This window comes from Ambystoma mexicanum, chromosome 1p (assembly GCF_040938575.1).
Source record: "Ambystoma mexicanum isolate Mex_15411 chromosome 1p, UKY_AmexF1_1, whole genome shotgun sequence".
NCBI classification, from domain to species: Eukaryota; Metazoa; Chordata; class Amphibia; order Caudata; family Ambystomatidae; genus Ambystoma; species Ambystoma mexicanum.
The window spans coordinates 1,381,979,831-1,382,002,401 of NC_090921.1; the positions used below are offsets into that span (position 1 = coordinate 1,381,979,831).

At 44.5% G+C, this 22,571-nt stretch overlaps 1 protein-coding gene across 1 annotated transcript in view; it reads left to right on the top strand.

Annotated features, from left to right (window-relative positions):
• Positions 1–22,571, top strand: part of ITFG1 (integrin alpha FG-GAP repeat containing 1) — a 1,448,837-nt gene that overhangs the window by 142,872 nt on the left and 1,283,394 nt on the right. The window contains exon 5 of the mRNA XM_069607059.1: positions 6,870–6,944. Within this exon, the coding sequence (XP_069463160.1) occupies positions 6,870–6,944 (75 nt within the window). The remainder of the gene's footprint in view (positions 1–6,869; positions 6,945–22,571) is intronic.

The following is a 22,571-nucleotide window of genomic DNA, read 5'->3' on the forward strand; positions in this document are numbered from 1 at the left end:
GATACTGGTTGGATCTGAAGGGCTCTAACAAAGCCCACTCGATCAGTGCTGTGCTCCAGCACAGTTATCAATGAACCTGCATTATTGCTTGCTTGCCAAGTGCCAGGTAGTGAACTTTGTTTCAATGTCTTAGAATTAAGTGAAGCACCACTTTGAATATCTGTTACCACTTACATTTGAAGGTTTACTTGTCGGACCATTGTCCTTGTCGATACTTGAGCTCTTTTTCTGTAGAGAGACACAATTTTTACTCAAGCTACCATTCATTGGTTATGTGCCACCCAAAGGAGGAGGGGCAACTTGCTTTTCATGTTGTGCTTATTTTTCTATGTCAGCTGATATTGCTTGGTCTGTCGTTGTGATCGCAATAGCAGATCCAGGAATGACATAGGCATTTTTTCTTACTATAATTCGATTATCATACATGAAGGCATGACTAAAATGATTTATTTTCCGCCGTTTTGTTTTAACTGTGTTTCCGTATTTTCCAACCTTAGTAGTCTGCTTAGAGGTAATTTTATTCGTGACATTCTTCAGGACTGGTGTATTATTATCTGAGTATTTAGTCTCTAGACAGTCTGTTGAAGTATTCTGATCACAAACCGACTTCTGTCCCCGGTTAATACTTTTATGGAGCAATAATGACTGTAAGTCTAGTTTCTTCTCGACATTATCAGTCTTATGCAGTAGATGGTTCAACAGATTTTCAAAGCTTCAAACATTTCTTCGGAAGACATACTGTTAACGTTTACGTCTAAAGAATTTGGAATGTTTTTTACGCTCGGGTCCTCAATCACTGTAAATTGCTCACTACAACTTTTCCAAAAGCTGGGCACTTTACTCTCAGAAACCGACAATTTTGGAGTCAGTATTTTGTTATTTTGATTATTCATCAGTGGAGCATAATATTCTTCTGGTGCTATGTCTCTATGACTAGATGAAAAAGACGTCCCCATAATATCACATAAGTATTCAACTTCCACTTCATCACTCATATCACACTCCAGGTCAATATTATTTGACTCATTATTAATATATTGGGGTATATCATTGTCACTAACATGTATCATCGATTTGACCGTATCATTTAATACTGGTATCCTACCCTGCATTGACACCTGTATGTTCGGACTTTTATGTATATGCTCATAGTCGGGCTGTGCTTCAGCATGGGTATTATCCATAAGGGGGAGAAGATGACAATAACTCCTCTAGAAATTTAGAACTCAAGCAGCCTAAGGCTTCACTGGGTTCAGCTACTATTTCTTTTGTAGCAGCCTCTTCATCTATTTGGCTTAACTGTTTCATTTGGGCTTTTGGGAAGTATGCTGTCATTTGTTTAGTTTTACCACCTATACTTGGTTTAGAGATTGTCTTTGGTATTACAATCCGACGGCCTCTACGTAACGGTTTAGGCAAGCGCTCCTTTCTTTGGAAGTGGTGGTGAGGAGTTACTATCTACCGTCATGATACTTACCATAGTAAATATTATCTTATAACAGCACAGCACAGAAAATGATCTAATAATGAATGAATAAGCATTAAACACTTAGGTCGTGAGCGTACGTGCGTGCTTATACTGATTTCTCAGTTACTTATATGGATGGTAGATATGCTCGTAGGCTCGAAGCCTTACTAGTAGCTGAGTTGTTCAGTACCACACTTAGCACATCAACAATCTAGTCACTGAGTGACCCAGCATACAACTAATACCCTGTCATTTACTTTAATGTATGTCAGATTAGGTATTGCTATCTGCCAGTGTGCAAATCTCAGGACCACAAATTCTACAATGTGTAAGTGCTTATGCTGAAAGAGTTCACAATCGATGTATATGGTTATTAAACATACTATAATCAATACTGCCAATATAACCCCCTTTGCCTACTACTTGCGGTTTGTGCAGCGCCTTCAGCTATAGTGCAGATGTAGACGCCACCACGCGCTACGCTGTTTAGAAAGTACAGATACTACTTCGCCCTCGTTAGTCTCTGTAATTGGACGCCTTTCGGCATGATGCTAACTGACTAACTGGCAGCTGCTGTAAAGCTAAACAGCGGACGGATTTGTTACAACCAGCAGGACTATGAGCTTGTAATCTACGTCTGTGTGTTACCAAACGCTTTTCCTTTCCACCTCGTTATGTTCTACATTATCAGCGGAAGCAACGTTTTTCAGTACACGGATGTAAAGGCCCACTAAAAAAACAAAAGAAAACTTTATTTTACACAATTGCCATGCTGACAAGATACCCAGCAATGCCCAAATGCGCCAAACTCGTAGAGCGCGAGTGCAGGTAGGGAAATATGTAAGCACGGAGGTAGTAAGAGTGCTCTGGCAGTGTCTGTGGCGAAGCAGCGAACAGCACTTTTCAGAGCACTTGCACAGATGTGCATACATCTTGCACGCGCGCCTTCTGGTTTTTATGGTGTCTTCTGGGAAAGGGGAGGGGCCTGAGGTGTTCAACCTATAGGCTGGCAAGTTCCCCGTTCCTGTTGCATAATAAATCGGAAAACGGGCACGCAATCTATACTGCTGACTCTGCCTTTCACGCCACAATATCGAGCTAGTCACCTCCCATCCATCGGCATGGAAAGCTGAGGAGTTGGCTGCTTGCGATGAACCGAGTGGCCGTGCGTCCCCAGCACATGCTGTTCCTGAGACGGATGATGCTATGCAAATACACCGAAGGATGCAGGCACGTGCAGGCAGTCTGTAGCTATGCCTCGAAGCTGTGTGTTAAAGATTATTCCAGACAATACATTGGGTCTGTGAACTAAATGCATAAATGAATCGGAGGCTCAGGTTGTAAATTAAGTCCTCCTAGCAGTCAGCCTCTGTACTTGTGCTCCGATCGTGTGAGTGTACACTAATAATACCGGATGGAAAATGGTATTTGAAAATTGTACTTTGAAAAATACTTAGAGAGCAAGCACATGGGGCATAATGTGTTTGCCCTTAAAAATTCTATCCACCGGGGCGTGCCAGAGACTAAGCCGGTCCGATAGCACAGCGAGTAGGGCGCTAGCTTTGACATCTGTGCAGAGCCTGCTTCCGAGGTCGATAAATGAGCACCACCTACCGTGGGTAATAATAAGCTGCGCTCAGATACCTGAGGGTTCGTAGCGCTATATAAATGCTAAATTATTATTATTATGAAAATGATAGTTTTTCTGAAAATCGTATTTTTGTTTTTGTTGCGTTTTACCCCCTTTTTTTCAGGCACATGGATTTTAACGGAGCTTTTCGCAAAGTGCATTTTCACGAACATTTTCTTGTTATATATTCGTTCTGATGCATAGTTGTGACACACATGCAACTTAAATAGGTAGGCATATATATATTGCAGAAAGCATTTTAGTAACGTGAAGCCTGGTCTTCTATTTGAATTGTATTCATGTATTGTGCACAAATGGACAATTACAAATTAATCCTTTGCTGTCCTCCGAGCAATCTCTGCTTAGAGCCAGGTTATCATTTGTTATGGCACAAGAGGAAACACTGTACGTATAGGTTACAGGCTGGTATCCTGCGGCTGTTCGTTTATGCAAATAGTCACTGATTGCCAAGTAAATAGTAAACCAATGTTATGTAATTCCAAGCCACCGGGTGCACCAGAATATGGCATCCGGCAACTAGCAACGTCTGGTATTCCAGGAGGCCTCAGACCTCAATTCTTGAAGCTCGTGGAACATGTTTCTTCAGAATATGTAAACATGTTGGAATATGTTTTGAATTCCAGAGGTTATATAAAAAGAGCTTCTGCAAGGAGTTTGAGGGAGTGCTGTTGGGGCAGAGTTAAGCTGATGACCCAAGCAACTTGCTTAGATGTCTCCATTCTGGTTTATGGAGAAGGGAGGGGCTCTCATTGCTCCTTTTTTCTCTCCTGTATTTCTGCAGCCCTAATTTGGATTTTTTATGGCAGAGCATTAAAAAGCTTCTCCTGCTTCTGAGAGAACTGTCCTTTTTTTTTTTAAATTGAGTTTTATGTGAACGTACCAACCAGATACCTACAGCAGCTCAAACCTATTGACCTGTGAGGAGCCAGGAATGAGGCGCAGACATGAGGGCTCATGGTTTTGGTTATAGACTTTTATTAAATGAAAAAGGGGTTGGAAAATGCCTCTCTATCCCTACGCTAAAGTATTTTCCATACCTCAACCTAAGCTAAGGGTCTGTCCGTTGTCGAACTGTCCTAATCAAAAAGTACATGCTGTGTCTGAAATCTTATCCTAGACCCTCACGCTCTATAACCTAACTCTAAAGTATATTCTCTCTGATTCTCAAAGTGCACAAATGTTCAGCTACAACAAAAGGGTACAAATCCAATAAAAAGGTCTACGGGAACAATATTCACAGTTCCAGGGAATGACTCTTTCTCAGGTTTCTCTTCTCGCCAATGAAATAAAACCAGAAAGTTCCAGCAAAGAATAACCAAGTTCCTTGTAGCCCAAGAGGGTTACACATGGAGTGGGAGGTGCCACATGGGTAGAATCCTGAAGGAATACTCAACGTTGGTATAGTCTGCCAGCACCAAGTCAGGAAGTATGCTGGGGCACTGAAAACCTTCCAGACTGTGATTTGAAGGATGTTTCCTTCATGCAGACAACGCAGAACATGTTGAACTAAAGTGGGATTGGACATCGGACTGAAGAGTGTAAGCTCTGTTAGCACAGGCCTTTGTAAGGTAGGCATGGTATCAATCAGTAAGACGGACACAAGTGATCACAGTTCAAGGGTGTTTATTGAACTTCAATTGGGTTTGAAAAACACCTATCTAATCCTATATCTAAATATGGGTGCAAGCTACAACCATCCAATAATAACACAGTCCTAGTGATGTCTTGTCAAAATAAAAGGGCCTATACTAATAAACCTATTGCCAATCCTTACTTCTAAATACAAATAGTGTGGGGAAACAATGTTATGCAAAAGAAAAGTGTTCAAAAAATGATGTCAGGATATTCAAGCCATTTTGAACACGGGACAAGGCGGCACACTCCAGTTTAGCACACGCTCTGGCTTCTCTAGCTCCAGGATGCAGTTTGAAACTTTAACATCAGGGCTTTCTGTACCAAAGTCTCTCCCATTCAAAATCTCCTATTTCAGAAGGCCTGATGCAACACGACAAACATTAAAGTTCCTTTCTTCTCAGAATTTCACATATACAATCTTCTTGGGTGATTTACTGTTCACCCCGCGTGCCCCTCTGCCAGGCTCAGACCCACTTTAACACAAAACCTTCAGTTGGTCTCCCTCTGCCGGCCTCGGGCCAAATGGATCTATTTTTTTCAAACTTTCTCTACTTCATCAAAATCGAAGACTTTCGACTGCGCAGGATTTTGCTTGACCCATCGCATGACCACTTCGATTCACAATTACTAGCTCACTTCTTGATTATAACCTTTTTCTCACTTTCACTTTTGCCACTTCTCAGCTGGATACCTTAAAGAGACCTTCGATTGAGCACCCACACAGTGCCGGACCACTTGGTCAAATGTATTGTATCTTGCTTCTAAAGTTTCATCACTCATCAGCTGTTCAACTTTACTTACGTCTTATCACACGCGTTTTAACAATGTTCGTTCCAATTCTTGCCATACAATGTTGCTGCCTGTATCAGTCTCCCCAACTCACCAGCTGGTTTGATTTTGCTGATGCTGCTTTGTTCTTGGAGCCAAGGACGGTACCACAGTGGCTGGTGATTCTCCCTGCCTTGATTATTGACGCGGGTATCTCTGACACACAATGCAGGGTTCTTCAGTCTGGTTTTCTGGTCTTACGCTTTCTGTTATCGAGGTCTCTGGAAAATAACGGTTCCTTTTTTGAAAAGGTCAAGGTAATTTCCCCTCCTTGCGATTCCCTTCTGTTTTGCCGTCTGTCTTGTTCAGCTGCCGTCTCGAAACTGCTGTTTCCTTGTGTTCTTTGCCTTGCTCAGAGGGAGCTCTCGTGCTCCGCCTCTTATCCATGTGGGGAAGCTTGATGGGAGTCAGGTGTGTGTGATGGCCAGTAATTGCTTGACCTGGCCTGACTAGTGTATTGGGTACACGTCCGGTATACTGCTCGGGTGTTAGACACGGACAGCCTGCTATGAGAGAAAATTCACTAAGTGTTTGTGTTGTAAGAGGGGAAGGGGTAGAGTTCCTAAATCCCCTACCTGGTTGGATGGGGTAAAGGTGTTGCAGGTAAGAGGATACCACGCCTCACCATCCGGTGCCCCACTCCTCGAAGACCCCTCACCCAGGTGATCCTCCTGCACTGGTCCACCCCCAGGAACTGGATCCAAAAGCGATTGCCTTGTCGTGGCCGCCTGGCTGACAGCTCCCCAGGGACTAGTGGGTGAGACACCTTGTTTCTCACACCTTTCACAGAATTTCTTTTATCCTGCCATCTTGTCACAATTGTCTTTGAATCTGCTCTTTTAATTTGGTGACCCGTCTAATAGGAATTTAGTAAACATTTTCACCCAGAGCATAAATGTAGATGGTGAAACATCCTCGGCGTGTTTTTATCCAGTCTGTGACACTCCCCTATTTCTATTTTTTTCTTTTTTTCACCCAACCTGTATTACCGTTTTCTTTTTTGGTATGGGCTTCCAAGGTTAGTTGGGCTTTTTTGCCTTGCAAGCTGCAGTAATAGATTTGTTGGTGTCCAAACAACCTTGGAGTTTTATGGCAGGCATTCGTAAGTGGTTGTACTGGTTAATATGTATTTCTTTCAATACACAATGTTTAAAAACGGAAACATGTTAACAATAGTTTAGTCCTAAGTATTTGAAATATGAACACAGTATTTAAAAAATAATGAATGCCAAATACATGTTAATAATACTGAAAAATGCACACTTAGCAAATGTTTTTTTTTTTCAGCTTCAATGGTGATATGGTTGCAGATATATTTTATGTCGCAAGTGAGAGCAAGCAGCCACATATACTGATTGGAGGGTAAGTGCAGTACTTTTCTTGAGCACTCACTGACGGTCTCAAGAACACCCCAATACTGTTTAAGCTTTTTTTAAAATAAATGTTTGAAGATGATCTCACTAAGGTGTCTCTCTGTCTCTTTCCTTCCTAGTCCAGGTGTCCCTAAACCCCAAACTGTTCACTAGAGAGAAGTAATCATTCTTGAGACCTGACCTGGTGCCTTCCAGTCACCTAGGTCTCACTTGTTCTTCAACTCTCATGCCTTTTGTACTTCTCGCCCTGTTCTTTACCTTCGTCTCCTTTTCCTCCTACTCTCCCTCCTCCTCCTTCCACTTTTCGGTCTCTCCCTCACTTCTTTTCTGTCCACCCATGATGTTCTCTCTCCTCTAAATCTTCTATCCTCCGTTGTATTCCTCTCCTGCTCTTTTCTCCTACCACTCAACTACTTTCCACTACTCCCCCTCCCCTCGACCCCCCTAATCTGGCACCTACCTAGTTCCCTGGGCAAATCGCTTCCTTGTTCTCCCCCAGGGGCCAGGTACAGCAGTGACCCCCCCCCACACCCCCTTAACACTGCCCCTCTTCGTACTGGGGTCTGCTGGTAACTCGTAATGGTCGTCCCACTGTAATCAGCACCTGGGTGTGTGCTCAGCGTGGTATAAACACCTGATTTGCCAGTTTGTGGCACACAATGCTTCTCTGGCCCACTGTTTACCGGCGGCTCGCTTGCTGGTGGGTTGCTCGTCCCCCTCCTCCATGCAAGGACCTCTGCTATCTGTAGTCAAAGAAGAAGAGAGAAAAGACTGTCCAGAATCCGGCATGGCAGGTGGGGGGCAGGTAAAAGTGGCACTTGTCGTTTTTATCAAGGTACATGTAGAAGGGACAGAGACTGGGGCCCTCCCAACTCCCTCACACCACCTCTGGAGCAGGACTGGTGCTGGCAAACACCCTACTAGGCCTACTGCCCAAAGTTGAAAGGGGCCCCTATCCTTCTCTGACCGTGTCACAGCACCTAGCATTCCTTGTCATGTATATATATTTTAGATTTAAAACGTAATATATTTTGACTCTGCCATGCTTCTATAGAGTAGCTGACTACACAAGAAGGCACTTCTTCCAAGAGGTTCAGTACAATGAAAACTGGCTCAAACTCAGGAATTTGTGTCTCATCCGTAAATTGTGGCTTGTGGTGTCTCTGAGGAGTCCTGCATATCTCCCGCCCTCTCCCACTGTTAATTATTAATTTAAAACCTCCTTACAACCTGTTGAAAGATTTCTGTGGAAATTCAATGGAAGCTTTCAGAACTATACAGAATGTGTTTATTCTAGGCATTGATTACCAGTCTGATTTAATCAGAATTACAGGACCTATTTAAGCAGGTTCCACAGATGACGGCTGATATTTGGCTATAGCTCAATCTGGATAAAATAGTTTCATTATTTCTACAACGCAATCTTTGCAAAAAGCCATCTCCACCCATCCAAAATAACTTTCAGGATCCCTTATCCCTGTTCAACAGAGTAAAAGCGCTGGTCTCATTTCTGACTCTACTCTGTCCATGAAACCTTTGATCAATGTAATGCTTAATGCTACCAACGAACACCTTCTGTTATTAAGACCGCTTTGCCCTCTTCACTAGAAAGCTCTGTACAACAATTGCCAATGCGATCATTTGCTCAAAGATGGACAATTGCATTGTTCTTTATACGCATAGTCCTAAATATGCTATTCGTATTTACAAATCCTACAAAATACTGCAGCACGTATTGTCACTAACACTCTGAGACATGCACCTATTCCTTCAACCCTGCATAGATTACAGAGAGGTCTAGTGAAATCTAGCATTTTTTTGTGAACTAACCCTCAACTCTGTATGGAACCTCCCACTCTACATAAAAGCCAGGTTTGAATGGTATACCGCTGCTTAACCATCAAGCGCAAAACAAAGACATACTGTCTGGATACCTCCATGTAAACATACCTGCTGCTTCGGCCACGTCTGTAGGCTTGTGGCTGCCAAATGCTGGAGTGTTCTGCCAGACAAAGGAATTTTTCCCATTAAGAAAATATAAATAAAACATATTTATTCTAACTTGAGTTTTTTTGTTTGTTTTTCTTTGGTCCTATTTCTTCCGGTCTTCCTTATTTCGTATATGCTGTATTGGGTCCTGCACTTCGATATCTTTGGATCTTAGAGCCTATCACAAAAACAATATGCAATAAGACCAAAAGAAGCTGTAGGCGCATGACCCAGGTTAAAAGTTAGCTGCCCCAATGTATATAGTGATAGAAAATGTGAGCGACATGTTGTTGGTTTTGTTTCATGAATGACAAGTGAAATATAACCGGCAGAATCTGAGGATGCATACATTTAAATATTGTTTTTCTATGATTGGGGTTCTGAATTTTAGGTCGTACTATTGGGCTGCAAATGGTGGACTGGTTTCCCCGACCCCATGAGGACCCGCTTACCATTATGATTGAAATGGAGTATGCACCATGTCGATTGCTTGAGCTAGTTGGGCCTCGGATGGGGCAACTTAGAATGCTCCTTTCCCCTATTACCACACTGATACATACTTGGTGAAAGGCAAAGCTCTCCTCTGGGCAGATGATCACCTTTCTTCCCGAAATCTAGTAGGAAATTAGGCCATGCCTTTGGAGAGAAGGGTAGGGAGTGCATAAGACGAATGAGACATGTATGACATCTATATACTGGTAAAAGGGTAATAACATTTATGGAATGCTGGTTAACACACCTACAAATGTATGTTAAAATAATGACTGATGTTAGGCTTCCCTGAGAGACCCAAGATGTACACGGTCAATGTGGCACTAAAGCAGTAAAGACCATGGTAAGTGCTTCACTATGATTGTCGCCACTGATGTGGAAGCTAAAAATGGTGGTGCGACGAGATTAAGGAATAAGTGGGTTGAAGAATTGGAGGAACAGTTTACAGATTGAAAATGGAATATTTATTTATTTCTATAGCGCTGCAGCCCGCCGGCATCAGAGCACTTAACGGGGAACATGGTGACGGGACAACAATTAGGTGTGGGTGGATCAGTTTAGGTGCTCAATTTAGTGGATGATTATTTGAATAGGAAGGTTTTCAGTTTCTTTTTAAAGCATTGCAGGGTTGTTTCGATTCATAAGGATTCAGGTAGAGTGTTCCATTTTGCTATTGCTTTGGTTGGGAATGCTCTACCCAAGCCATTTGTTTTTTTTCAATGGCTTGGCCTGTAAAAGTCCTTTGTTCATGGATCTGAGGTTTCAAATTGGTTCGTATTTCTTGAATTGTTTTTGGAGGTATATTGAGCCATTTCCATTTGTGGAGCGGCGAACCAACATCAGGGATTTGAATGTAATTTGTTCATCTATGGCTAGCCAATGCATGTCCCTCCTTTCTCCTGTGATGTGGTCCCTTTTTGTTTTGCCGGTGATGGTTCTAGCTGGCTTGTTCTGAATCACCTGGCACTGATTTATGCATTTTTTTGCTGGCTCCCAGCATTAGTGCATTTCCATAATCTAATCTTGAGAGCATAGTGGCTCTAGCTATGGTTGTGCTGTTTTGCTTATTTAATAGGGGTTTGATTTTCCTCAGGAGTTTTTGGTAGTATTGGCAATTTCTTTTTAAGTATGCTACCTGGGCTTCAGCTCCAAGTGATGCCTGCATGTAGATTCCTATTGTTTTAACTTTTTCCGCCACCATGATTGGTCTTTCCTTGAAGTTAAATGTAGAGTAATCTGGACTGAGTTTTTTTTCTGGCATAAGGTGAGCCAAAGATCATAAGCACATCCAATTTGCCTTCATCCAGGCTGCGATGGTTTTGTAAATGAGTGTTAATTTTTTGCTGTCTTGGTTATAATCTCCGCTGAGTTCGAACACTAGCTGTGTGTCGTCAGCAAAGTTCGTAAAAAATATACCAAGTTGGGTTAGCGATGTGCATAGGCACCGTAGGTACAAATTAAACAGTGGGGAGAAGCTTGCTCTTTGTGGGACGCCACAATCCACCGGTTTAGTTGTTGATGCCCGATTTCCCCAAATTATTTTGGATTGTCGGTCTTGGAGAAAAGAAGATATCCAGTCAATAGTTCCCTGGGAGAAGTTTCCGACACGATCTAGGGCCTCTCAGAGCTTCCGGGGATCTAACAAATCGAAAGCTGCCGAGAGGTCCAATAAAATCAGTAAGCCTGCTTTTCCTTTGTCCAGGAGTCCTTGCATTTCTGTCTGTAGTTCCAACAGAGCGGACTCAGTGATGTGCGCTTTTCTGAATCCTGACTGCTGTGGATGGAGATTATTACTGTCTACGTACTCTTGTAGTTGTTCTGTAGTGACTTTGTCCAGTATTTTCAGTAAGAAATTACAGTTGGTGATGGGTCAAAGATTAGATTGGTCCTGTTGATTTAATTGTTTTTTGTGGGCAGGGGTTTAACTGTAACTGTTTTTATTGTTGTTGGTACAGTGTGCTCTCTAAAGAGGCGTTGAACATTCGTGTGAGGAATGGGATGAATATTTCTGGGTTATCGAGTCTCAGTTTTGGTGGAAGTACATTTTCTGTACACAATGTGCAATTTATTTTGCAATAGTTTTCCTCATGGATATCCTTGGTTAGTGGTGTGAACTGAAATTTTGGATTGTGAGTATTTTTTGGGTTTCTTTGCTAATGTGGTTGGGTTGGGGTGAGCTAGTTGTCTTACACTTTGTTATAGTCTCTCTAGCTTTAAGAATTTTGTTGTGAAAGGCTATTTGTACATTTTCGCAATCAGTCTTGGTGGGTTGAAATGGTGGGGAAAGAGCTTTGGGTTTCTCTATGGATTTCAAAGTTTGGAAGTTTGCCTGTTGAATTTGTGGGCGAGTTAGCTTGTTCGTTAGAGGTTTTTTTTTTTTTTTTTTTAGTATGGTCAGCTTTTACTTGTATTTGGTGTCTGCGTTCTTCCAGTTGGTTTTATTTGCTTCATGTTCATGCATGGTTCCAGTGAATACAGTATAAGTGCATTATGTGCATGTATGTTATACCGGTAATAATGGCAAAAATGGTGAAGGGTGTTAGCCCACTTGGCTGTAAGAAACAACTTGAATCGTATTTACACATGTGGTGGGGTTGCAACATGGTTAAGATATTTTGACCTTTTCGACAAGGAACCATTACTTTCCGGAAACCTTGAATAGAAAGCGTAAGATTAGGAAACCAAGCTGAAGAATCCTGCTTTGTGTCAGCGATACCTGGGGCCCTCCTGTGTCAACAATCAAGGCGGGAGGAGCGCAAGCCGACGTGGTACCAATCTTGGCTCCAAGAACAAAGCGGCATCCGTGAAATCAACACAGCCTGTGAGTTGGGGAGACCAATACAAGACCAGTCTGTGTTGAAGCCAAGATTGCAAGCAGCAACATTGTATGGCGAGCGCTGGAACTAACATTGTTAAAATGCGTGTGAAAGACACAAGTAAAGTTTAACTGCTGATGAGTGATTGACCTTTCAAAGCAAGATACAATACCTTTGACAGAGTGGTCCTGCACCTTGTGGGTGCTCAATCGAAGGTCTCTGTAAGGTATTCAGCTGAGGAGTGGTTAAAGTTAGAAAGAGGTTATATCGAGAAGAGAGCGAGTAACTGTGAATCGAAGTTGTCCTGCAACGGGTTGAGCAAAATCCCATGCACAGTCAAAAGTCTTTGATTTCTTTTTTTATTGAACCTTCTTTTTTTTTTTTTTTTTTTTTTTTTTTTTTTTTAGTATTTTTTTTTTTAGTAAAGAAAGCTTGGCAAAGTAGACAAAATTGGTCTGAGGCCGCCAGAGGGAGATCAATTGAAAGCTTTGTGTTGAAACTTTGTTTGTCATGTTACATCTGCCCCTCTGCAATAAGAGACTTTGAATGGCAAAGACTTTGGCACAGAAGGCCCTGATGTTGAAGTTTTGAACTGCATGCTCGTGCTAGAGAAGCCAGAGACTGTGCGAAGTTAAAGTGTGCCGCCTTGTCCCGTGCTGAAAAGATGGAGAAGGGAAGCCAACGGCTTGAACATCCTAAGATATCATTTCTTGAACACTTTTATTTCGCATACCATTGTTTCCCACACTATTTGTATTTAGAAGTAAGGATTGGCAATGTGTTTATTAGTATAGGCCTTTTTTTATTTCGACAGACTCGATTAGAACAGTTTTCTTATTTTTTTATGGTCGTAGCTTGCTCCCATCTTTAGATTTAGGATTAGATAGGCATTTTCCAAAACCCAATTGCAGTTCAATAAACACCCTTGAACGGTGATCACTTGTGTCTGTCTTACTGATTGATACCATGCCTTCCTTACACATGTTACCAGCATACTGGTGGATTTTGATATTGAATTTAGCAAAGTGTGCTCTTTGTGGCTATATGTAGATGTGAATATTACAACGGGAGGGGATAGAGCCGTTTTGGACTCTGGTCTCTGGCATTCTTTGGATGTGTAGGTGCCCATCTGGGCAAGCTGGAGTCTGTTGGTGATGTGGGACTCAAACCATCGATGTGGTATAAAATCCCATGTCGGAGGGCAAGTTGTTGAGTAGTGTTTTGTTGTCTACTGTGTCAAATGAAGGGGGGGCGTTGCCAGCAGCCATACAGTAACGACGCATCTCGTATGAGCTCTTACCAGATCCTAAATGTACCCACTTCCCGAGATGCTTCAGCAACCCATCCTACAATCGGAAACTGCACTGATGCAGTATACCAAAACCGAGAATATTTGAGCCCTTCGACTCCAAACTGTGATGGATCTGAAAGGAGATGGAGACTGAGGCAAGATGGCGCCCACTGCCTAATGGGTACATTGCATGCCATTGGATACTGCGGCTTCGGCAGAGAGCTGGCAGCGGCTTGCCGGTGAGACCAGAACCGCTTCGACAGATGCTGCCTGCCCAGTAACCGTCTGCGACAGGAGAACAGGAGCAACCTCCGTGCAGGTTGATCGAAGCCTGGGGCTACCGAACAAAGGAAAAATTGAGTGGCATTGGTGAGCACCGGCCCGAAGTCGGAACAGAAAGCACACAGCCACCAAGGGGAGGAATGTCGGATGATCAGAAGCAGTGACCGAATCTCCTTCAAGTAACCTGCAGTGAGTCCACAGGCCTGCGGGAAGCTTGCAGCTGGATTATGCCGCATACCTGGTGTGCCGTCAGTGGATCGCTGGTGAGACTGAAGCTGCTCAGATACATAGACACGACCTTCCTGTTGGCTGTCAGAGGAGGGATAATGGGCATGACCTCAGTGCATGCAGATTGAGGGCTGTGGAGGGACCGCTGTGACTACCAGAGAGCAGAACCTCCCCGGATCATTGACACAGTGTAGGGGAGTGCCGGCCTGGGCCCAGAATGGAAAGCATGTGGCTGTCAAGTAGAGGAAGGATTGATAATATGGCGCATTGACAAACCCACTGCTTGGAGATCTGCAGTGGGTCCTCGGGCCTGGGGAGGATCAAGGACGTAGCGTCAAGCTTAGACCCAGTGGTAGTCTGAGTGAGCTGGTCCATTGGTGCAACAAGGGCTCTCATTAGTGGCAAGGGCACTGGTCTTTGTATTTTCTGCTACAGCAAGAGTGGCATCGGATAGAGAACGCCAGTTGGCATGAATGTTCTTAACTGCCACACAACGGGAAGTGCATTCGGAAACGCCTCGTGGCGGACAGGAGCGCCAAGAACAGAGCCAAATAAACAAGGATGGAGGCATACACCAGCAAAAGCAACAGTAAAGCCTCATCACAGGCAACAGACGGAACAATGACACAGCAAGCACCCCTTATGCCCCAGGTAAGTGAAAATAGGATACTATTGGCCATATAAGCACTGAAAACATTGCTGCAGCTGAAGATGGATGAAGTGATCAGACGCGAGCCTCCACAGACAAGACGTCTGCTCGATGGCATATAGGATGAGAAGCACTGAGAAACCAGTTGAAGAGATTAGGCAACACGCTAAGGATTTGTAGGCAGCGATGAAAGACCTAACTGTGAAGGTGAAGATACTGGAACAGAGAGCGGAAGATGCAGAAGGAAGGGCCTGCAGAAGTAATAGAAGGATACTGTGACTCCTGGAAGGAGAGGAGGGAATAGACCCGATGACCTATGTAGCGAACCTACTACTCCAAGGAGTCGACCCAGGTATTCACTGTGGAAAGAGTGCACAGATCCATCACCAGGAAAACCCCTGCAGGGTGCACACCCGAGATCACTGATTGCTAAATTCCTAAACTTCAAGGACCATGAAAGAATACTGGTGTTTGGCAGTGGTGGAGTAGTCATTTGAAGGGCATCTGCGACACTGGCAATCTACCCCAACTATACAATGCAGGTTCAGAGACGAAGATCTATGTTTGGTCCAATGAAAGAAGGGTTACGGCAAACAGGGCTAGAATACATGTTCATTTACCCTGCTAGGCTCAGTGTTGCGAAACCGCAATTCCCTCTTCTATGAGAATCCGGATGACGAAAACATTAGGATGGACACTACCAGAGTGGCCCCGCGTGATGAAAAGACATGAGGTACATGGATGGAGAAGCTGAGCCTGAGGAAATTGAGGTGAAGAAAAACCTATGTGTGTTATTGGTACTTACATGGAAAGAAGCAGTGTCTTATAGACTGACTAAATTAGGAAGCAGGCATGCACCCTCTATAACACAGTTACTTTGGTTACCTGTTTATAGGTACTTTGCTGCTAGTTACTTCCCTTGGGGGAGGAGAGTACAGGCTAGGAAGGGAAGGTTAGTAGGGCCTGGATAGCTGTGTACTATTGGGCTAAGGTTTAGGTTGCATGTTCAATGTTTAGTTTTAGTTCCTTGCTTTGTAGCTGCTATGCCTCTCCCATACTAGTTGGCATTGTTGTGATAATGTTCAGTATTCACATGCCAAAGAGCCCGGGGTGCGTCTCCTATGGTGTGGGACTTGCAATACACTATGGCGCACACTTTTGAACAAATTTCAGGCTTTAGGTTTGGCCTGAAGGTGAAGGGCGGGCGAGTTGAGACGCCTTGATTTGGTCAGAGGGAATATTGGCAGATATTATGGGGGATGCCAGAAACGTGATCACTTGTAATGTCTGAAGCCTGAAAAATGTCACCAAGCGAGATCAGAGTGCACACTTACTTGCGCAGGAAGAAGGTAGAGATGGCATTGTTGCAGGAAATGCACATCACTGCCGATGGACTGAACACAGTCCAAAAATTGGAGGTGGGGCTTGTATATGGGGCTACCTACTCAAAGTATGCATGATGGGTCCTTGTATGGATTGCTTCCTCGGTTCTCTTTAAATTGATGGAAACTAGGCAATCTTCCACTGTCCAAACGGCATTGTGAGAAGATGGCGCCGGGCTGTGACACATCTCCCAGGGAGCGTAACACATCTACTGCCAATAGCTCATCGGGGCAGCCCTCGGCCCCATGGAGGCCAGATTTCACCCCTACAGTGAAATGTTATGCCTCTCAAGTGCATACGCCCATCTACAAAGGTGGGAAGGGAGGGGAACTCCAGGGAAGTTAGCATTCCGGTCAACCCTTGCAATGACAACAAAGAATTCGTAAACAAGACTAAATACTATAGTTCACTGATTATAGGAGACCACATGAAAAGCAATATTGAGGGAAAAAAATCAATTTACCCGTGTATTTACAAAAATACATATCTTTTATTTAAATAGTTATACTGTTTTTGCCAAAAAAAATAGGTCATAAAAACTGCTGTATAAAATACCCTGTTGATATTTCACATACAAGTGACATATATTCACAAACTCAGTATCACATGCAGAAACACACAAATTACACTTAACAGTACATATAAAATAACTTAATTGATAACCAGCTTGAAACAGATGCTCAAGTACCAGAGTGCTCAAAAACTATCAAGCCTAAAAAAGTCCTAGCAGATGGTGAGCCTCCTTTAATCTCTAATCCCACCCTTCCTGGGTACACTATTGAAGAAGCTGGCCAACCCCCAGCTTATCCACCACACTGAATCTGTTGGCTGCCTCCATGACCACCAGTCTGGCTTCAGAGCTGCCAGAGGCACGAAAACCGCTCTCCTAAACACCCCTGAAGACGTGCTCACTAATCTCTTTTCCAGCTCTGCGTCCGTTCTCATCCTTCTTGACCTTTCCTCTGCCTTCGATAGGGTCAATCGTGCACACCTGATAAAACGGCTCCATGACACCCTTGGCACCCTTGCATCACGGACCTGGTTCTGGCTTGGTTGACCTCCTTCCTCTCGGACCGACCTTCCCAGGTACAACTGGGCCCTTTTCTCTCCCCCATCTCACTCTCCACTTATGGCATCCCTCATGCCTCTATCCTCTCATCCTGGCTCTTCAATATCTACCTGACGCCTCTAGCCCATTTGATCTCCACCGTCCCTCCTAACTTCGTGTTATGCAGATGACACACAGCTCTCCTTCAAGCTGCTCCCCCCTCTTCCTCTCTCATTCCTGACTTTCTTCTATTCAGGCATGGTGTACTACTAATGATCTCTGCCTTAATGCCAGTAAGACAAGAGCTCCTCATCAGGACCCCTGCTACCTCTTTCCCCTCCCACACTCTGGCCGCCCTCCATGGGCCCCCCCTCCCCTCACCCTCCTGTGAAGCCGTAAACCTTGATGTCATCTTCGACTCCTCTCTCCTTCTCTCCTCAGATTGGACACCTTGCCAAGAAGGCCCATTTCCAGCTGCACTTCCTCAGAGGCATTCTCCCTTTCCCCCAGAAACTCAATGTCTCCAGAGCTCTTGTTCTTTTCAAGCTGCACTAATGAAACAGCCTCTTCCTCAATCTGTGTAACTCCTACCTTCGCCCTCTCAACTAATCCAGAATAGGACTGCAAGACTTATCCTTGGCCTCAAGCCCAGGGACAGCATCTCTCCAGCCCTTCAATCTCTCCACTGGCTCCCGATTGCTGAGTGGATAAAGTTCAATACCCTCTGCATCATCCACAAGGCTTTTTGGGGCCTGGGACCCCGCTGCATATCTCCTTTCTCCCTTTCTCCCTTTCTCCCTTTCTCCCTTTCTCCCTTTCTCTCTTTCTCTCTCCCTGCTAGAGCCCTTCATTGTTTGTTCTCTAACTCTCTGAATGTCAGACGCTTTGCCAATGTGAGAGTGGGGGCTAGATCTCCCTCTGGATTGACCTCCCTGCCCTTCTGTCTTGAGCCGGATCTCCTTAAGTTCTGTAAGCTCCTCCTTCCTTCCCTCTTCCCACTAATGCCCCCCCCCCACACCCACCCTAGACTGGCGGTCTGGTTCCTTCAGAGTCTTACAGGGCACCAGGCCCCCTCCTTTCCAGTCTATCCATGCACTTTGTCTCATCTGGCACTTAACCTTACAGGCCCCCCGAACCCCCCCCCCCCCCGCCTGAACTTGCTGGCTGGCCTGCACCCTCAGAGCCTTTCCAGCCCCATACCTTGCACTTAACTTAAGGTTCCCTCTCCCCCTGCGTTCTGTTTCCCCTGGCCCTGTCCACCTGTCCTCCCCTGGCCCTCCCTTTTTCCTCACCAGCCCTTCTGCCCTGTTCCTGCCCCGCCCACCTGCACTTCTCGTTAATGCACTTGCACAATCTGATTGTCACAAGGCCTGGTATGATCGCTACCTTTTTGTCCTCTCAGTTTCCCCCACCCCCCCTGCCTTGTTGTGCCTCGTAACACTTGTGTATAGGCACATTATAGATTACCAATATTTGTTTTAATTGTGTGCATATAATCTCAAGAAAGGACTTTTTACGCTTCTTATCAAAACAAAATCAACATTCAAATTATCAATACATTTTACCATATCATACAAACAGAATATTATGATAAAGTCCTTGGATACTTAGAATCAACATAAAATCAAAACATATTAAAATACAATAGAAGCAAAACAGCAATCATATCTTCAAGGTAACAAACACTAACAATTTACAGTGGCAGTTAGAAAATTAAATTCATTTAACAATTTCAAAAGAGCAATAGACAGTGAAATCTCTTTTCCTGCTGATAGTCTATCTAAAATCCTGAGTTGATATCCAGGTAATATGTACAAAATGTGCAAAATATTTTTCTCTAAGAATCCGGGTAGATGGGCAAGCAATTAGGTGAAAGGAATAAGGGCTGTGCGGTGCTGCCAGTTCTGGACTGACATTGTTGCAGGAGATGGGGAAAGACTACATTTCCCATGAGCAAGTGACAGTTGGCGGCAGGTGTGCTGAATTGTATGAGTGATACTGAAGTGTTTCCCCGGCCCGTGCTGCCTGTTGATGATTTTGGGCGTGGCAGGCACGCGAGGGCAGGGCCGAGAAGGTCAGAAGCAGGAGAACTGAAGGGCCGGGTGATGAAAACGAAGCGTTCCTGCGCTTCGTTCCTAGCATGGAATCGAGTAGGCAATGACGGTGGCCTGTCCAACGTGCGATCAGCTTATGCCTGGGGAGGTGCCAGCGAGCCGCCCCAGGCCTCAGTTAAGTGTTCTGGGACTGAGGGTGTCTGAGCACATGTGATATTGCCAGAGTGTCTTCGTGCACTCTCTAATGTGCATTACACTAACTCTGGTGCACGCTGTGAAAACTTGTGGGTGCATTTAATTCTGGCTGGTATTGTTGCGCACGGTTCACAGTGCGCTACATGAATTCCTGTGGGGCGCTGTTTGAAGACTTGTGTGGGGCACATTTTGATATATGGTCGTGCACATTCATGGTATGCTGAACGTTTATGAAGTCCGCTGTGGAAACAAAAGTGCGGGCAACATTGTGAACTTGCTAAAGAACATTTTGGATGGGAGGGAACCTGGTTCGCATTAGTTTGCATTAATTCAAGAACAGAGAACGGAAATGCAATGTTGTATGTTCTGCTTGCTCTTTCCTGTTGTACAATGGTCATTATTTAAACATGAGGAGCGCATTAAGGTGGTAACTCGAAAAGCTGAAGAAGCGCCATTCAGGAAGTGGTGCATGGAAAATATCACATGTTGAAGTTGTGCAGTGTTTATTCATGTTTTTTGCAATGGCGATTATCTATGGCCAGCAATAACTATATGTGCTTATGTTTGTTGCTGTATTAGGAAGTAGGATTAGGTGGGGGGTAGTACATCCTAATCAAAAAGGTTGCAGTACTGAGTTGGAGGTGTCAGGTGGTGCAGTGTTTTCGTATGTTTCTTTCCCTATGTTTCCCCATCCCTAGCCCTATCCAATTGCAAGAAAACCCTAACCCTTTTCCCGGTTTCTCTAAACACCCCCTACCTATCCACAACCTCTCCCTAACCCTCTTTCCCCCCACACCCCTTAGGCTGCATCGAGGTACCTGTTAAATTCAAGCCAGGGACTCGGGAGGGGTCCACTACATTTGGCTTCCGTGGCTAGGAAGGAGTTGTGACATTAGGATATGTTGCAGATCTTGAAGATGTCCTTCCCCACACAGATCGCGTTCTCCTGCTGAGATCTAGTTTATTCCAGATTCGATTGGTCTTGTTAGTTTTTGTTAGACCTAACCGAAACCGAAATAGCTCATTGCGCCACAAAGGTTTAGGGAATCTCTTAATGTATGGTAATACATATGAACTTGGTTTTTCACATAAATGGAACATTTTTGATATTTTTTAAATTACTAATTATTGCTCTTGTTTTAATCCAATCTGAACGCATAAGAGCTTGTTTAAATGACCAATAAGTAAGGAAAGAGGCTCCAGCTTAACCTACACTGGTGCAAGCTCAACCTACCCCCGTCCACCCAGTAATCCCCAAGCTGAGGGCGCACCTGGCCCGCAGACACCAGCAGAGCGTGCCCTGGGCCCTGTTTGCACAACAGGTGGGGGGGAGCCAGTGCAACCTGTTAAAGACACTGATAAAAACGAGGACCTAGAGTCCTCCGTGTCTGTCAAGGCCCTCCACAAACGCATGGAAGGGCTAGCAGAGTTCTTGGAGGGACTGTCGCCCTGCAAGAACAGCCATAGTCCAGAGTACTGGGGGAGGGGCTGGCTCTCGGGGCACACAGCCGGTCGGGCATACTTTTGCAAAAGGACGTGTCCGCACCAGCGTCGAAGGCACACTTGACGCTGCCGATGAGCAAGAGAATCGCCGCCAAGTACAGACAAGTGGATGGAGAGCCCATGCACATTACATCTGCAACCACTGTGATGAATCCTGTGTAGTCATCACTTATCTCTCACCCCCCCCCCCCCGGTGATCTCCTCCTATGTGGCCAGGGGACGGCAGCCGATACCCAGCTATATGAGGGAGGATCAAATAGGAGGAGACAACCTCCGGGGAGATGGCATGGCTTCATTGGATGAGACATGGTATCTCCCATTTGCCCTTGAAGACAATCCTCCCATACCGAAGACCCTCATGGCCTATTGGTATGTCTTCACCTCCCCCTTTGAAGAATAGGGAAAACCTTTCCGCACAAAAAATGAGACAAACCTCCAACCTTGATCTATCTTGTAGATATTACAAGACCGCCTTCTCCAGGTCCATTTTTCAATCATCCAAAAGTACTTTACCATTTAAAACTATTGAAAGTTATTATGAAATCTTTGGAAATCGATCACCAACAATGGACTTCTTGTCCCAGAATCCCTCAAGTACTGGGACGAAGAAGAGGGAAGGAGTAATGCAGAGCGTGAGAAGCCACAAGCCCAGTGTGCGCTCTAGTCTTTTTCTGCAGACACCTGTGTCTGGGAAATTTAAAGGACCGAAACAAGATGCTAGAGGCTGCTGTTGGCAAGACAAAGTCTCACCATTCAGCCAGACACGAAGGACCGAAATGCAGAAGCAGGCGATAGTGGAGCAAGGTGTCTCACCAGCAAAGCAGAAAGGAGACGCTGACTGAGTAAGTCACGCTGCCGAGATGCCAGGATCCAGGAAAGACTCCTTATTGTCGCCGACAGCCACAAGCAACTCTGTGCTTACCAGAGCCTGAGGCAAAGCGAGTGTGTATAAGAGACGCTGAGGGAGATGGGAAAACAAACGGGAAACCACCATGAAGGGGAAACCAGGTGGTGTACCTTAACCGAACCACTGCGAACGAGCCTGAGAATGCCAGCAAGAGCCGATGTGTCGGCCAAAGAGGTAGACACCGGGGCGTATCAGCGACAATAACTGTAGAAAGAGCGAAAGCAAATAGACTAACTGAAAAAAGGGGAAGAATATTAAAACCCATGTCAACATGTGAATTCATAGAATGTGAATACATGGGAACACCAAAATGAAATGTATATCAAGAGGATATACTATCCAACCAAATACATATCCAATTGTGGAAAAGTATAGAAACCCATGTGAATGCAAGAAACCCTGGCCAGAGAATATACCAGGCAATTGCAGCATATGAGAAGCCTTTGCAGGAGAGTATATCAGGCAATTACAAGTGTGTAGGGAACAAGTACTTCTAAAAAGAGGAATATCATAACTGTGTTAAGCGTGTGAGGAAAAAGCAAAGTCCTAACTGAAATTATAAAGCTAGGGAGCTTTGGTTTTGACAGTGCTATTGTGAGCCAAGAAAGACACCAGAAACTGTTATATTCGATGAAGGGAAATCCAGCGGAAGGGAGCCCAGTTTTCGAACAATAACTCTTCATACACAAAGAACTTTTGTGTTGGGAATATTTATTCCTTTTTTATGAACACTTTTGCAAGAGCTTCAAAGGTTAAAGACCTGTCCCTTTTCACCTTTA